The sequence below is a fragment of the Macrotis lagotis genome, chromosome 3 (assembly GCF_037893015.1).
Source record: "Macrotis lagotis isolate mMagLag1 chromosome 3, bilby.v1.9.chrom.fasta, whole genome shotgun sequence".
Lineage (NCBI taxonomy): Eukaryota > Metazoa > Chordata > Mammalia > Peramelemorphia > Peramelidae > Macrotis > Macrotis lagotis.
The window spans coordinates 294,561,252-294,577,800 of record NC_133660.1 but is presented as its reverse complement, the minus strand read 5'-3'; the positions used below and the strand labels follow the sequence as shown (position 1 = coordinate 294,577,800).

The window sequence follows — 16,549 nt, the reverse complement described above, 5'->3', positions numbered from 1 at the left end:
CTATGGTTAGAGCATTCCAAGCCCGTATTAAGCTGGGCAGCCACAGTTGGACATGCTATAATTTGTCTCAAACATGGTGATGTCATTTTGGTCTTCTTTAATAACGAAGGACAAGAATCAACCAACCAACCATGTGCCAGGTACTCTCCTGGGCAATGAGGGTAGGAAGACAAAAAATAGACCCTGCCTTGGGGTTGGGTGAGCTCTCAGATAACCCTCAAAAAATTCTGTGTTCCTGGGGGGGGGGGGGGGAGAGGTTTGATTCTGGCCAGGATAATAAGCTGTAATGTGAGATAACTTTGTTTCTCAACCTGCCTCCTTCCCCCCCACCACCATCACCATCGATACCTCCTACCCCCACCTGGTCTCACTGCCCTGGAGTAGTCATGTTGACCTGCCTGTCTTCCATCAGATGCTGAGAGGTGATTGTGCCTAGGGAAAAGGTTAGACCTTACCCATAGCTATAGTTGGCTGGCAAAGGATAGGGTATGTGTCTCCTGGGCATGAGAAAGAAAGTACGGATGAGGTGCCAGATGCTAAAGGCGCAAAGGATGAAGAAAGAGATTCGGAGTTTCAGGCCCCGCTCATGGAGAATCTGTAGAACAAAGAGGGGAAGTCAGAAAAGATGCAACACCCCAACAAAGAGACTCTCTTCCTCGCCCCCCATCTCTCTCTCTCTCTCTCTCTCTCTCTCTCTCTCTCTCTCTCTCTCTCTCTCACACACACACACACACACACACACACACATTGTACATACAATCTAACAAAGTGCCTGAAATCCCACCATTAGTTTTATCTTTGTGCTTTAAAAGAGATTTTAAGAGTTTTATCAATAGATCATTAGATGGAAGGAACCTTAGAAGGGAATAGATTTAGAGATCTGAAGCTCAAGCTCACACAATCCAGTTCAACTCTCTCCTTTTTACAGATGAGAAAACTGAGGTCAAAAAAGATTAAGTGATTTCTCCAAGATCACACAGTCTTTCACTTACAAGGAACCTTGGGACAGACTGCTGAGAAATGAAAGAAATCTTGGAAAAATAGAAAGACAGAACACAAAGGAAGGTGAAACATAGAATGTTTAGTGTAGGAAGGGATCTTGGAAATCATTTCAGTTCCAACCCTTCATTTCACCAATGAGGAAACTGAGCCTGGAAGTCAGGTAACATATTATCCAAAGTCCTGTAACTAGGTAATGGAAAAGCAGAAACTTGATTCACAAGGTATCCCACCCAAGACCTAGTCTTTTTAAGTTTGACTTCTTTTGTGATCCTGCTACTCTAGTGGGGAGTGAATAGTCACAATTTAAACTACAGTACTATCTTAAACAGCTATGCAAGAATTCTGAAAAGGGCAGGTGTTTAACTTGGAGTCAAAATAAACAGGAGTTCAAGAAGTCCTGCCTCAGAAACACATTAGCTTGGGAGTATGTTAAACATTTCATATACATAAATATATATATATATATGTACATACACACACACACACACACACACACACACACACAATGTGTATCAGATTACTCATTTCCATGGGGAGGGGGAGAGAGAAGGAAGGTGATAGAAAAATGTGGAACTCAAAAACTTGCAAAAGGATGAATGTTGAAAATTATCATTGTATGGAATTAGAAAAAATAAAACAAAATAAACATTTAAAAAATATCAGAAAAATCTTTCAACCTCCTTTGGGCTTAGTTTCTTCATCTGTCAAATAGGATTGGACTCATCTCTTCTCGACTTTGGTTTGCCTGAGAGCTGGCTCTGGTCCTCCAGAAATCAGCAAGATTGAGTCCTAAGAGGTTCTTACCTACAGAGCTCAGTCAGCATTGTTAACAGAGGCCAAGGGGGAAAGGTGACAAGAGAGGGAAATTAGAGAACCATGTCCAGCCAAACTAGCCTTTTGACCTCTTCTTCCCAGGGAAATTTCCATGTTCTACTGCTAAGTATAAAGGCTGTCCCTATTGACCTCTTTCCCTCCCCACCCAACACAGACAAATATACCTGAAATATTCTCCTTCCCCTACTCTGTCTCTGATATCCTTCAAAACATGGAGCCCTTTCCAATTCCTCCAAGTTACTTGCAATGACCTGATGTTCATATTGAGATAGATAGATAGGTAGATAGACTGATTGATAGCTAGATTGACTGACTGAATTAATGTATGTATGTATGTATGTTGTAGCAGCTAGGTGGCACAGTGGATAAAGCAGTGAATTTGAAGACCTAGCTTTCCAAGTTCAGATCTGGCCTCTGTCTTCCTAGCTGGGTGACCTTGAGCAAATCACTTTACCCTATTTGCCTCAGTTTCTCATCTATAAAATGACCTGGAGCAGGAAGTGGCAAACCACTCCAGTACCTTTGCTGAGAAAACTCCAAATAGGGTCCCAAAGAGTCAGATCTGATGAAAGACAACCAAACAGCGACATACACACACATATGCATGCAGGTACATATAATTCTACACATACCTACATATATGCATATGTAGACAGAGAAACCAACATACACTTTTCTCCCTGATTAAAAGGTAAACTCTTTGAAATTAGTGATTATTTCATTTTTCTCTTAGCATCTTCTGCTCCCAGGAGAGTATTTGCTTGTGAATTAATCAATCTCAGGTGAGAGGAATGGGGGATGGCTTCTCAGGCTCAGGAGCACCATGGGACTAGATTGGGTAAATGTGTGTTTGGCATTGCCAGGAGATTTCCTCATATCTGTGAGGAATCTACGGCAATAGCAGGCAGCACAGGCTGATGACAGTAGTCAGTGTGGGAAAGCAGAACCAACACTAGCTCTTGAGTCAGTGGGTTGAATCTGGGTTCCAATTCCAGACCTCAATTTCCTTATCTGTCAGAGAGTGAAGAAGTTAGCCTCTATAAAGTTCCTTCCAGCTCTGGGACCATAGGGTCCCTCTTTTCTTCTGTCCCAAGTCAATCTCAATGATGGCAAACCTTTGCACTCAGTTTGAGATCATGCTTCAGGATCCACATTGACTTCAATGAGCTCATTGTGTCTGTGAATCCAATCCATCTTTATTAAGTGTATAAAAGCCATTATGTCAGATTCTAGGGATATAGAGATGAAAATGGTTCTTTACGACAAGAAGCTAATATTCTATGGGGTGAAGGTGGGACATGTAACAGGCATCTATAAATATATCCATGATTGGGGAAAGAGGAAGGAAAGAACTAAGAGGAGCAGGAAAGGTTTCCCAGAGAAGATGGCCCATTAACTAAGCCGTAACATATCTTATGCAAAGGCAAGGAGAAGAAAGATGGAGACCCAAACAGGGCATGTTCACTAAGATAAGTATGGAGAGGATTAATGGACAATGTGCTGGAAAAAATAGATGGGAGAATCTGTTTTATGTTTTATGGTTCTTTTGGTTCTGATTCTTCTCCTACAACATGATTAATATGGGCATATGTTTAACATAGTTATACATACAGATTACTCACTATAAAGGGGGAAGAGAGAGGGAAGGAAAAGAGAAAAATATGGAACTCGACATCTTGCCAAAAAATGAATGTTGAAAACTATCTTTGCGTGTAGTAGAAATAAGAAAGAAAAGAAAAAGAGATAGATGGGCGAGAGACTAACTATAGAGATAAGGACTTCCTCTTGTCTTATTTCATCTTGGAGATAATAGGTACTCATGAAAGTTTCATAAGTAGGGAGGTGACATGGTCACATCAGAAGATGAATAAGAGAAGGGAGGGAATAGAATCTAGAAATCAATTAGGAGGCTAAGAGAAGAAAGGAAAGGGGATCACAAGGGAGGTTACAAAAAATGGCTCCACAACCTATGGGGGAAAAAAAAAAGGAAAAAATGCCCTAAGTCTCTGGAAGAAATTGCCAGTCACTCTCATCAGCTTCTCTGAAAGTATCTCAAGGAGAGGTGGAGGGAAGAGAGAGAGGAGAGGAAACAAAAATACCTTAATGATGAGAAAGATTGCAGAGGAGGAGTCAAATGCACCATTGTAGAGGGTGATTATGGTAGATCGATGTTTGCCAAATAGGTTCCCCACCTGGAGGATGGATCACCAACAAGTTATTAATAATGTCCACATGCACATCATGTCCCTAGAACACAGTTTCTGATCAGAGACCAGACAGGAATAGCTCTAACCCCCTTGTCCCTTGTCCCTTCCCTCCCCTCCCTTACTTTCAGGGAACAGAGCAAAGGGCATACCTGCAAATTGGTAAGCAGAAACAAAATACCTCCCACAGCCAGCATTGGGAAGGCTGCAAAGAGCATCGGTGCAGTACCTGGAAAAGAAAGACAGAGGTCAGAGGGTCTTAAAGCTCAGATCATTTCTGCTACCCTCTTCCTTACCTGAGGGGGACATCAAACTCACAGGCCCGGATTCAAACAGACCTTATATCTATAACTTCTCCAGCCTTCAAAGTCCACCTAATGCCATTGTGCCTCCAGAAAACTCACCATGCTCTTACCTTTCCTTGAATTCTTATAGAACTCTTAGTTCTTGTCCCATAATTGCACAATTAGTCTTTGCATCCTTCTCTCTAACAGATTCACAGAATAATAGGGAGAACAAATCTTCTAGAAGGTCCAGGAAGCAACCTCAGATAACCTGAATAATCTAACCTAACTGTCCCAGGGGACAAGTAGAGAAAGCTGGGGAGAGCTCTGACAAAAATAAAAGACAGAGGGGTGACTACGTAGCGCAGTGGACAGAGCACCGGCCCTGGAGTCAGGAGTACCCGAGTTCAAATCTGGACTCAGACACAATAATTACCTAGCTGTGTGGCCTTGGGCAAGCCACTTAACCCCATTGCCTTGCAAAAACAAAAAAAAAATTAAAATTAAAATTAAAATAAAAAATAAAAATAAAAGACAGAAGGAGTCCTAACTTACCCACCTTCCCATGAACTTCTTTTTTTTTAGGTTTTTGCAAGGCAAATGGGGTTAAGTGGCTTGCCCAAGGCCACACAGCTAGGTAATTATTAAGTGTCTGAGGCCGGATTTGAACTCGGGTACTCCTGACTCCAGGGCCGGTGCTTTATCCACTGTGCCACCTAGTCGCCCCTTCCCATGATCTTCTAAATGAATTCTGAGTCTTCAAAGCCTGTGTGTTTTGGGGGGAGTGGGGCAGGGGAGGGAGGACTGGTGAGATCCCATGGAGAAAGGAATATACTAAATTTTCAAAATTGTATTTTGGTCCTTTGTATTAGGAGGAAGTTTCTAGACTGGATGGTGAGTTCCTGAGGACAGAAGCTCTTACTTTTGTATTGGCATCCCTAGAGATAGCATAGTATCTGGTATACAGTAGGTGATCTAAATGTTTATTTATTTACTAACTAGTGCTATGACGGAATCATAGTCGATAGGGTGTAGATTTGTGATTTCTCTGGATGAGGAAACTACCAATGCCCCACGGTACCTTATAAAGAGTTCCACCAAGCTTAAGGGACTCATCCAAGATCAAGCAATAGTTAATATATCAGTGGAGACCCTTGAACCTGCTTGTTCTATACACTAAGACATCTCATGGTTGTATAAATTTAGAGACAGAAGGAATTTTAGAACGTATCTATTTCAGTCACTTTTTAGTCACATTGGATACTTCATGACCCCAGTTGAAGTTTTCTTGGCAAAGATACTAGAATAGTTTACCATTTCCTTCTCCGGTTCATTTTACAGATGAGGAAACTGAGGTAAACTGGGTTGAGTAATTTGCCCAGGGTCACAGAAATAATGTCTCCAAGGTCACATTTGAACTTAGGACCCCAGGCCCTGCATTCTAACCACCATGCCAACTAGCTGCCTTTTATCCTTAGACTATACAAGACGAAAAAGGAAAGTAACCTGCCTGGTCAATACTACAAGGTTAATCAATAGCTAAACTGTCCTTGCCAACCAGATTGCGGGTTGTTTAAGGGCATCCATGTCATAGGTAAAAATACTGGATTCAAACCAAATTCCAAGACCTGGGATTAAATTCTGCCTCTGTTATAAACTGGTTCTGTGGCATTTGGAAGTCTCTTAACCTTTCCTCAGTTTCCCCTTCTGTCAACATAGGATTGTACTATCTCCAAAATTCCTTCTGCCTCCAAGTTCACTGAAGCAATGAATTGACAGAATACCCCTATATGTATACCTGATTTTCACAACAGCCTTGCAAGACTGGTAGCAAAAGTATCATCTATCTTACTGATAAGATTGGGAACCAAAGAAAAAGCAATTTCACTGCCAACTACATTCTGGGTAAAATCTAATCCCAGGCCCCCCAGACTCAAAGTCTAAGATGTTTTTTCTAGAAAGTCCACATATTTGTACAAAAATGTTCATAGTAGCCCTGTTTGTGGTGTCAAAGAATTGGAAAGTAAGTGAATGTCCTTCAACTGGAGAATGGCTTAACAAACTGTGGTATATGTATATCATGGAACACTATTGTTCTATTAGAAACCAAGAGGGGGGGCAGCTAGGTGGCCCAGTGGATAGAACACTGATTCTGGAGTCAGGAGGACCTGAGTTCAAATCCAGCCTCAGACACTTAATAATTACCTAGTTGTGTGGCCTTGGGCAAGCCACTTAACCCCATTTGCCTTGCAAAATCCTAAAAAAAGACAAAGCAAAACAAACAAACAAACAAAAAAAGAAACCAAGAGGGATGGAATTAAGGGAAGCCTAGAGGGATTTGCATGAACTGATGCTGAGAGAGATGAGTAGAACCAGAAAACACTGTACACCCTAACAGCAACATGGGGGTGATGATCAACCTTAATGGACTTGCTCATTCCATCAGTGCAACAATCAGAGACAATTTGGGGTATCTGTGCTGAAGAATACCATTTGTTTCTGGAGAAAGAATCATGGAGTTGGAAAAAAAGATCAAAGGGGCAGTTAAGTGGCACAGTGAATAGAGCAGTGGCTTTGGAGTCAGGAGTACCTGGGTTCAAATCCAACCTCAGACACTTAATAATTGCCTAGCTGTGTGGCCTTGGGCAAGCCACTTAAAACCCATTGCCTTGAAAAAAATCTAAAAAAAAAAATCAAAGATTCTTACCTTTAATGGGGGGGGGCTCATTATCTTACTGTGTAATTCTGCTATCTCTTACACTTTATTTTTCTTCCTTAAGGATATGATTTCTCTCTCATCACATTCAACTTAGATCAATGTATTACATTATGAAGACTAACAGACTGCTGTCTGTGGTGGGGGCAGGGGGGCAGGGGGGCAGGGGGAGGGAAGGAAGATTAGGGGAAAAATTGTAAAACTCAAAAAATAAAATTTTTAAAATTTAAAAAAAGAAAGTGTGAATATGTGTGCATGTGAGGGTATGAACATGTATATACATGTGTGCATGTATGTAAGTTGGCATGTGTATGTGTGGGTAGAGACAGCTACAAGGAAATGAAGAGAACATCTGCTTCCTACTTCAAAGACCTGGGTTTCAACGAGTTTGGGTTTTGGTCACCCGGCATACCCCTCCATTTTCTGAGTTTCTGTTCCCTCATCAGCAAAGCAAAATGAAACTAACTCCTTACCAGCAGTCATGAAACTGAAATGAGTTAATATACAGAAAATGTTTACAAACTTCAACATGCTCTAGACACATATTTTAAACTATTCTCTCTCCTAATCACTAAAGGTATTACTTTTTTTTTTTTGCTAGGCAATGGGGTTAAGTGGCTTGCCCAAGGCCACACAGCTAGGTCATTATTAAGTGTCTGAAGCTGGATTTAAACCCAGGTACTCCTGACTCCAGGGCTGGTGCTCTATCCACTGCACCACCCAGCCACCCCTGAGTTGCCCATTTGCAGAATAGTCAGGTTAATGGAATCATACCTTTTGAAGATATTGAGCTCTGAGATATTGTATTTTGGGGTTTTTGTGGGGGTTTTTTTTAAGTTTTGCAAGGCAAATGGGGTTAAGTGGCTTGCCCAAGGCCACACAGCTAGGTCATTATTAAGTGTCTGAGGCCGGAATTGAACTCAGGGAGGTATTATACTTTGGCAGACAAAATACAGGAACTGGCAACTGAAAATCTGGGTTCAAACCTTGTCTCTACCATTCCACTATTAACTTTCTCTGGGTCTCAGTTTCTTTCTCTATAAATATTTAGTGATCTCTACTGACCCTTTTTGCTCTTATGAGATGTCTGGATACCATAAATAGGGAGAAAGTCATCTCAGTATTGACCATAGATTCTCCAAAACCTCTCAGATAAAAGTTTGCTATGATTGATGCTTTTCTTTGAATAAAGGGCTTTTCCCCCTTTATATGTGGAATGTGATATATATCACTAGCAATTTGGCTGTATATATGTGTGTGTGTGTGCTTATATATAATATATATATATTACATCTATACATATATATGTATATAAAACACCAGTTATTTGGCTAACCTCTTGAGCCTCAGTTCTCTCATCCAAGAAATAACATCATGCTCCTCCTGCCTCTGTCCTCAGTCAGGTTATATCAACTACACTTGTTCTGCCAGGTCTCAAAAGACAGTATTATCATTATCTCATTTGACATTTAAAAAAAAAAAAGCCTTTCTATATGATGGCCAGCATGTAATATTTTAGCCCTTGCTTGAAAAACTGCAGTGCAGAAGTTAAGGGAAACCCAGTGACCATAGTGACAGCCCATTATATTGGAGATTAGCGCACCATGTTAGGAAGTCTTTTGATCAATATCCAACCTAAATCTACTGTTTGGCAATCTTTACCCCATGACCTTTGGGAGCTGGCAGAACACATCCAGTTGGTACAGTTTTTCCCCTCCCCACCTATCCAAACATAGCTCCTTCAGCCAGTCTCTATAAGATAAGGACCCAGGACCTTTCCATTAATCTTACTTGAACTCTTCCAAATGCTATCTAACACATCAATTAAAAAGACCCAGGGCCTCAGTTTTCTCATCTGTAAAATAAAGGGCTTGGGCTAATTGGCCTCTCAAGTCCCTTTCAGCCCTATGTCTGATCTTGGTCAAAATTGACTATGGATAGAGATTTAGCATGAATTCAATATTCTAGATATGATATTAGAAGGAAGAATAGAAAAGAATAGGGGTGGCTAGGTGGCATAGTGGATAAAGCACCGGCCTTGGAGTCAGGGGTACCTGGGTTCAAATCTGGTCTCAGACACTTAATAATGACCTAGCTGTGTGGCCTTGGGCAAGCCACTTAACCCCATTTGTCTTGGAAAAACCTAAAAAAAAAAATAGACTCTCTTCCTGGAAATTAGGCATCATCTCATCAGGCCTGAAGGCTTAACATACGAATGCAATGTAGGATCAGAATTCAACTCATGATGATCTTAAGTGTATTATTCCACTGTTACATCGACATTTTTTTTTTTTTGGCCATTTAGCTATTTTGTTTGGCTTAACACATGAATGCAATATAGGCTCAGAATTCAGGTCTTGCTGATCCTAAGTGCATTATTCTATTACTACATCAACATATTTCTTTTGGCTGTTGTTATCCATATCTGTATAGAGATCAGTACAAAGAATTCTTACTGAAGCAATTTCCTTTACCAATGAATGAAAAAAAATGTTTTTTTAAATGGTTACTAGATTAGAAAAAGACAATTCCTACTTTCAAAGAATTAACAGTAATTGGGGAAGCTATAGGGAAGATACATATCACTAAGATATATTGGGCTGCCTGCCCCTTGGGAAGGACCCACCATTATTGACAAGGGAAGGGAAAAAATAGATCAGCATCCAGCTTGGAGAACAGGGTTACCAGCTCTGTTTGGTACCAGCTAAGGCTACAGATCACTTAGTTTTAATTACCTGGCCTATTGAAGTTAAGTGACTTCTCAGGACACAACACCAATAGATACTAAAGGCAGAACATGAGGGAGTCAGAAATACCTGGCTCCAGTTCCCCTCCCCCCCAACAATACCATTGTGCTTTTTGGTCTAATATTCTAGCATGGGAAAATCCTATGCCAGGCAGTCTGCTCCCTTCTATTCAGTTGGCACTCACCTGCTGAGGAGACAGCTACAAGAAATGTGGCCCCTGCATAGAGAACTCTGAAAAGCAGAATAAGAAAGGACTTGTCAAGAGGGAACACTCAGACCCCAAGGTAAAACAATGGAGGGGGCCCACTTTGTTATTTTGGGGTGGTTTTTTTTTCTTTTTGTTGTTCAGTGGAAACAGGCAGGAGAGATAACTTTCTCTACAGTGCCATGACTGGAGGTACTGCAAAAGCAGCCAGTTTAAGGGGAAGGAAGGAGAAAGATCAAAAGGTTAAGAGTCAGCTCGAAGAAAGGACTTTGGGTAATCAAGTGGAAATAAGGGCAATTCAGAATGAGTGATTAAAGAGAATGGGAAAGAATCTGAAGAGGCCTGGCCTGTCTCTCCAGAGGGCCCCCAATAGCTGATACTTGGGAATAGAGCATATCATGAATGGACAGAAAGGGGGTTCTTTCCACATTAAAAACCAAAAGAAAGCAAAATACTAACAAATAGTTGGAGAATCAGTTGGGGTGTTTCTGGAGGGCCTCCAATAGTTTATAATTTTGGAAATAGAACATATCACGAATGGACAAAAAAGAGGCTCCTTTCACATTAAAAAGCAAAACAAAAGCAAAAGATTAACAAGCAGTTGGGGGATCAATTCAGGCTGTTTCCTGAGGACCCCCAATAGCTTATAGGGAATAGAACATTTTATGAGTAGATAGAAAGGGGGTTCCTTTTATATAAAAAAAGCAAAAACACTAATAGTTGGAGGATCAGTCCAGATGTTTCCAGAGAGTCCCCAGTAGCTTATCATTTTGGCAACAAAATATGCCATGAGTGGACAGAAAGGGGGTTCCTTTCCCACTAAAAATAAAACAATAGGGGCAGCTAGGTGGCACAGTGGATAGAGCACCGGCTCTGGAGTCAGGAGTCCCTGAGTTCAAATTCGACCTCAGACACTTAATAATTACCTAGCTGTGTGGCCTTGGGCAAGTCACTTAACCCCATTGCCTTGCAAAAACAAAAACAAAAAAACAAAAGCAAAAAACTAACAAGGAGGTGGGAGAATCAAGTCGGGTTGTTTCCAGAGGACCCCCACCAGTTTATAGTCATGGAAATAAGCATATCAGGAATGGATAGAAAGCAGGTTCCTTTCACATTAAAAACAAAACAAAGGTGAATAACTAATAAGCAGTTCGAGGATCAGTCAAGGTGTTTCTAGGTAGTGGGGTTCAACAAAAAGAGCCCTGATCTTTTACCCTAAGAAATCTAGGCTGCAAGCATTGCTCTGAGATATATGAGTATCTAGGCAATTTCAGTTCTACTGTCTGCCTCATCACTATTTTTTTTTTAGGTTTTTGCAAGGCAAATGGGGTTAAGTGCCTTACCCAAGGCCACACAGCTAGGTAATTATTAAGTGTCTGAGACTGGATTTGAACTCAGGGACTCCTGACTCCAAGGCCAGTGCTCTATCCACTGTGCCACCTAGCCACTTCCTCATCACTTCTTAAGGAAAGGACATTATCAGCTTTAAATCACCATAGAAATATGGGTTCTTATCTATAAAGTATACTTCTTCCCTTTCTGGAAGCTCAGATTCACCCTAAGGAAGAAGGCAGACCCTGTTATTCTGGTTGTCTTGATGGTAGGTGAAGATGCCTCAAAGATTAGGCAAGGATGTATTATGTTGTTATATAAGTAATGACAAATGGGAAGAATTTGGAGAAACTTTGGAGAAAACTCAGGAGTTGTATGGACAGATGGAGGACATAGTAAAGAAAATCTGAAAGACAATTTATAACATGATTACAATAAAAAAGGAAGACTCCAGAACTTTGTCCAATGGAGTGATCAGCTGGGATAGCAGAGGATCATTGCTAAATTATAGGTTTGGGTCATACACTTTCAGAAATCAGCATTGGATGTTTTGGTTTGTGTAACTGTATTTGTCACAAGGGGAAGTCTCATTTGGGGGTGGGGACTATGTCCTTGGGAAGTAACTATGTTTTGTTTGGGAGTTTAGTTTGTCTCCGGTTTTGATGTTTATTTTGTTTTGTTTTTTAAGACAAAGATACCATGTATTCTCTATTGTATGAAAAGTTAGGAATAGATTTTGTCATTACAGAAGGAAAAACACTGAATTTAGTGTCTGAAACCCAGTTCAAGGCTAAGCAATTTCAGGTAAATGTCTTTTCTAACTCTCAATTTGCATGAGGCTTTGAGGGTTACAATTCGGTAATGGAGAAAGAGTGCTATGTTCCACAGACTTCTCCTGCCTAGATCTCCTACCATATATGGTGGTGGTGGTAGCAGCTCTCTGTCAAGTCCAGATTTAGGAGCCTGGGCCCCAGAAACTCACATAGCAATGAGACGTGCCACGGTGGTTCCAAGGCGGTCAAAGATGTAGCCCATAGGGAATGTCATGAAGTTGTTTGAGAAAGAAGCCAGGGTAAAGATGAGGGACAATTGTGAATCCTGAGCACTGCATTCTAGAAAAGAAAGAATAGAAATCTTACTTAAAGTAGATGCTACCAAAACTGTATCCAGAGCTGTCACTGGGCAGCTTATCCAGACTATCAAAATGCAGAAGGCACCAAAAGTATTATGATTCTTCAGCAAGTAAGGGAAAGAAAGCGCTTTGCCCTTAGAGATTAGGGTTAAGCCAGGAGGCTACCAGATACCTCTGTCCCGTCAATCCTTGTGCATGGCTATCCTAAATAGTTAGAATTTTTCAGATCCCTGTTAAACTATTCCTACATCTCTCTCTTCTCCACCTCCAATAATTAGGAAGGACTTGATGGGTTATCCAATATGATTCACACAAAAACAGGAATCCCTTCTCCACCATCATCTTCCTCCATGTAGACTTCCAGTGGAATTTTAGCATCATTTATATAACACCTCAAGTTTGGCAAAGTTCTGGGAAGTCACGCTGGATTGCTTTATGATCCACAAAGCACTGTGCACATCACCTCAATTCAACCTCCCCGACCATCCCAACAGGTAGGTGCATTTATCCTCATTTTACAGACGGACAAATTGAGGCCCCCCCCAAATTTAAGTGGCTTGTCCCAGGTCACACAGACAATAATTTAAGCTAGGGTTCCAATCTGGCTCCTCCAAAGTCATTTAGTGCTCTTCCCACTGAACTATCTCTTTTACTAAAGACTTCTACCTTCTGAAGCAGCCTCACTTTAGTATAGTTGTTAGAAAAGTTTGTCCTTGAGGGTAAGGAACTCAAAATTGTTTTTTTTTTAATTTTTTTTAAAAATGTTTTAAAATTTTTACATGTAATTAGCAAAATAAAAAAATATTAAAAAATAAAATCTAAGGCAATAGAACCTATGATGAAAAATGTTATCCACTCAAGAGAAAGGACTGGTATCTGAATACAGATTGAAGCAAATTTTTTTAAAACTTTATTTTTCTTGAATTTTTTTTTGTCTGTGTCTTCTCTCACAATATAACTAAAATAGAAATCTGTTTTGCTTTTATATAACCTTGATCTGTTTGTCTTTTTAATGAAGGAGAAGAGGAAAAGTGGAAGAAAATTTGGAATCAACACTGTAAAAAAGAGATTAAAAATTGTTTTTATGTATAATTGGAAAAAAATAAAATGTTGAAATTCAAGACAATTTGTCCTTGCATTTAGTGTCATCCAGTTCAGGAAATAAGAGAGTTTGAGCAATATTAGTTCCTGCCTCATCTGTCCTTCACATTTCCTGAGCTGTCTTCATAACAACTTCCCATGAGAATAAAGGGGAAGAGGGGCTGTTATTTCCCCCAAGCATGAGAAGTCAAAGCTCTCCCCAAAGATCACAAAGCTACCAAGCCAAATCGAGTCCATGTCATATTTTTAAGGAAAGTTCTCCATCCAAGTTGGTACTGGAACCAATTTCTTAACAAATATTTACTAAACATATTATTTGTATTTGTGCCAGGCCCTGTAAATACAAAAACAAAACATCGCCTAACCTCAAGGGAATTCTTTATCTGGACCTATCAAATTGGAGAACCCATTGGTCACATTCCTACAGATGGAAGGTTCCAAGCCCGGCCCCAAGGTCCTCCCCCATAAAAACACTACCAATTCATATGACACCCCCCACCCCCATTCCAGAGACCACTCCTACCTGCATGTCCTGTGGCATTGCTGGTCTGATTGACCAGAGGCTGCTCACATAAATCCTCAAAGTAGCCATCACTTTTGAGAACGAACACTAAAGAGGTCCAACCAAAGATGAGCCCAGAGAAGGCAATACATTCCAGGAGCCCAGTCAGGAGCGTGGCAATTCGAATACCGAACTGAGAGGCAGCCATGGAGCTAAAACCCGGACAGCTTTGAGTTAGTCACAGTCCAGTACCTAAAGTCTTCCATCAACGGGGGCTTTCTCTTTCCTAACTGATTTCTGAAATTTCCAAATTCCCAAAGGAGGAGTTAACTCTTTCTTCTCCTTTTGCAAAGCAGGACCTTCTTATTTGGACTTCCTGGGCTCACCTGAACCCAGCTACGAGGCAGCACCGGCCTGCCAGGAGGATGGGAACATCTTTCTGAAAGTCAAGACTCAGACCTGGGCAGCTAGGTGATGCAGTGGATAGAGCAAGGGCCCTGGAGGCGGGAGGATCTGAGTTCAAATCCGACCTCAGACACTTAATAATTGTCACCATGCTGTGTGACCTTGGGCAAGTCACTTAATCCCATTGTCTCGCAAAAACTTTAAAAAAAAGACTCATTGATCTAACTTAACATGACTGGAAGGAGAGTAAGCACAAGCCAAGGGAGCAATGAATAAATAAAGGGAACCAACAGTTAATTTTCATCGGAAAGAGTTCCTACTCACGGCTATTAGAACCAGCTGTTTACTAGAAACAGCTGCAGAGAAGTCTGGGTTGCACGATTCTCTCAGCTTCCTTATCTCTCATTTCCTTTCACCATCCAGCTTGACCTAGTTGCTTATCTCAGTTTCTCATTTCACTCCTCCCACACCAAAGGGTCTTTATTTTTTTGTTAAGACTCTTTTGGCTATAAGATAAAGCCTATGGAACTTTTTGATGGGTTTCATATTATTCCATATTCCATGGGAATGAATTAATGAGCTCCCTCCCTAACATTCCCTAACAGACCTGCTCTGATTGTCCATCCGGGGTCCTTGCAAAAACCAAGAATTCTTTTTAAATTTTTTTTCTATTTATTTAAGGCAAAGAGGTTTAAGTGACTTGCCCAAGGTCACACAACTAAGTAATTGTCTGATGCTGCATTTGGACTTAGGTCCTCCTGACTCCAAGGCTGGTGCTCTATCCACTGTGCCACCTAGATGCCCCTAAAACTAAGAATGCTAACTATGGCTGATCCTATAACCCCTATCTCCTACCTCTTGCCCAGGGTCTTGGGTCCCCTTTGGTTTGTTATCAGTATACACTGAATAGGGTTATCTTTTAACCTTAAACAAAGATCAGTCAAGTGTATCCAGCATCTGGAGTATTCTTTGATATGCAAAAACCCTTTTTCAAACATGTTTTATAAGTATTATATGGGTCTATCCTTTTGGTGGTGCCAACTTCTGACCTCCAGGCCCACAACTGTTAATCTGAGATCATTTTCTTCTCTCTTCCTGTCTCCTCTTTCCCTATATAAAGGAGGGTATGTCAGATGCCTCTTTGCTAGAAGATCTCTCAATTCTCAGCCCACTGTGCCAGCACAGTGTCGAATAAAATGCCAATTTGCCAGGGATAGTTCTAGTGTCTTATGAATTCCTTCTCAGACCAGTGTCAACCCCAATATTATAGTGGTGCAAAGCCCAACACTTGCTCATAATATTTTTTACATGAATAAAATAAAGTACCTAAGATTCTCAAAGAAACCAAATATATTGAAATAGTTATTAACATATTTTAAAGATAAATTCAAGAACTATGGGTTACAAATCTTTGGTTTACACTGTCCATTAACCAGAGTAATGGTTCACTGAATAATTCGTCATTCTAGATATATCACCTAGCCTTTCTTCCAGAAATCTCATTTTCAAGAAAAATCCCTTATTTTCTTCACATTCCACACATTTCCTCTAACCAGAAGAAGGAAAACCCAAGAAACTGGATTTTTCCTAATCATAGACAAAAATAACTCCTTTGTGCTTCAGTTTCCTCTTCTGTACAATGAAGAGATCAGATTACATAATTTTTTAATCTGGATATTTCATATCTTAAAATTCCTTCCCAGCCCTCCCAACCTGGTTGAGGTTCCCTCTAAACTGTGCCAGTTGTGATACTGTTTTAAGATCTCTTGTTTTTTGGTTTGGGGTTTTTTTTGCAAGGATTAAATGACTTACCCAAGATCACACAGCTAGTAATTATTGTCTGAGAAAGAATTTGAACTCAAGTCTCCTGACTCCAAGACTGATGCTCTATCAACTTGCTCCACCTGGCCGCCCCCTTATTTTTACAGTCTCTTTTAGCTCTCGCATTTTCATTTCAAATGATGCTGGGAATCATAGGCATAGCGAACTTTGTAACTGGAAACAAATTTTCTAAATCTTTTACACTGTTAAAATCCGTATAAGAGGGGAATATGAAGCAGGAGAGAGATCTCTCTGGTCCGAAAA

The 16,549-nt window shown here is 40.6% G+C and overlaps 1 protein-coding gene across 5 annotated transcripts in view; it reads right to left on the bottom strand.

Moving 5' to 3' along the window:
* Positions 1–16,549, bottom strand: part of SLC43A3 (solute carrier family 43 member 3) — a 58,584-nt gene that overhangs the window by 40,209 nt on the left and 1,826 nt on the right. For 4 of the 5 annotated variants that reach the window (XR_012477344.1, XR_012477342.1, XM_074231505.1 and 1 more), the window contains exons 2-7: positions 14,081–14,271; positions 12,307–12,436; positions 9,972–10,018; positions 4,193–4,269; positions 3,936–4,028; positions 456–595 (exon numbers count right to left, since the gene is read on the bottom strand). Coding sequence is in view for 3 of the 5 variants with exons in the window: in XM_074231505.1 (XP_074087606.1) it covers positions 456–595; positions 3,936–4,028; positions 4,193–4,269; positions 9,972–10,018; positions 12,307–12,436; positions 14,081–14,267 (674 nt within the window). In the remaining 2 variants the exon portion in view is untranslated. Of the gene's footprint in view, positions 1–455; positions 596–3,935; positions 4,029–4,192; positions 4,270–9,971; positions 10,019–12,306; positions 12,437–14,080; positions 14,272–14,788; positions 15,831–16,549 lie in introns of those variants that run through there. The other variant, XM_074231504.1, reaches the window with a different exon arrangement.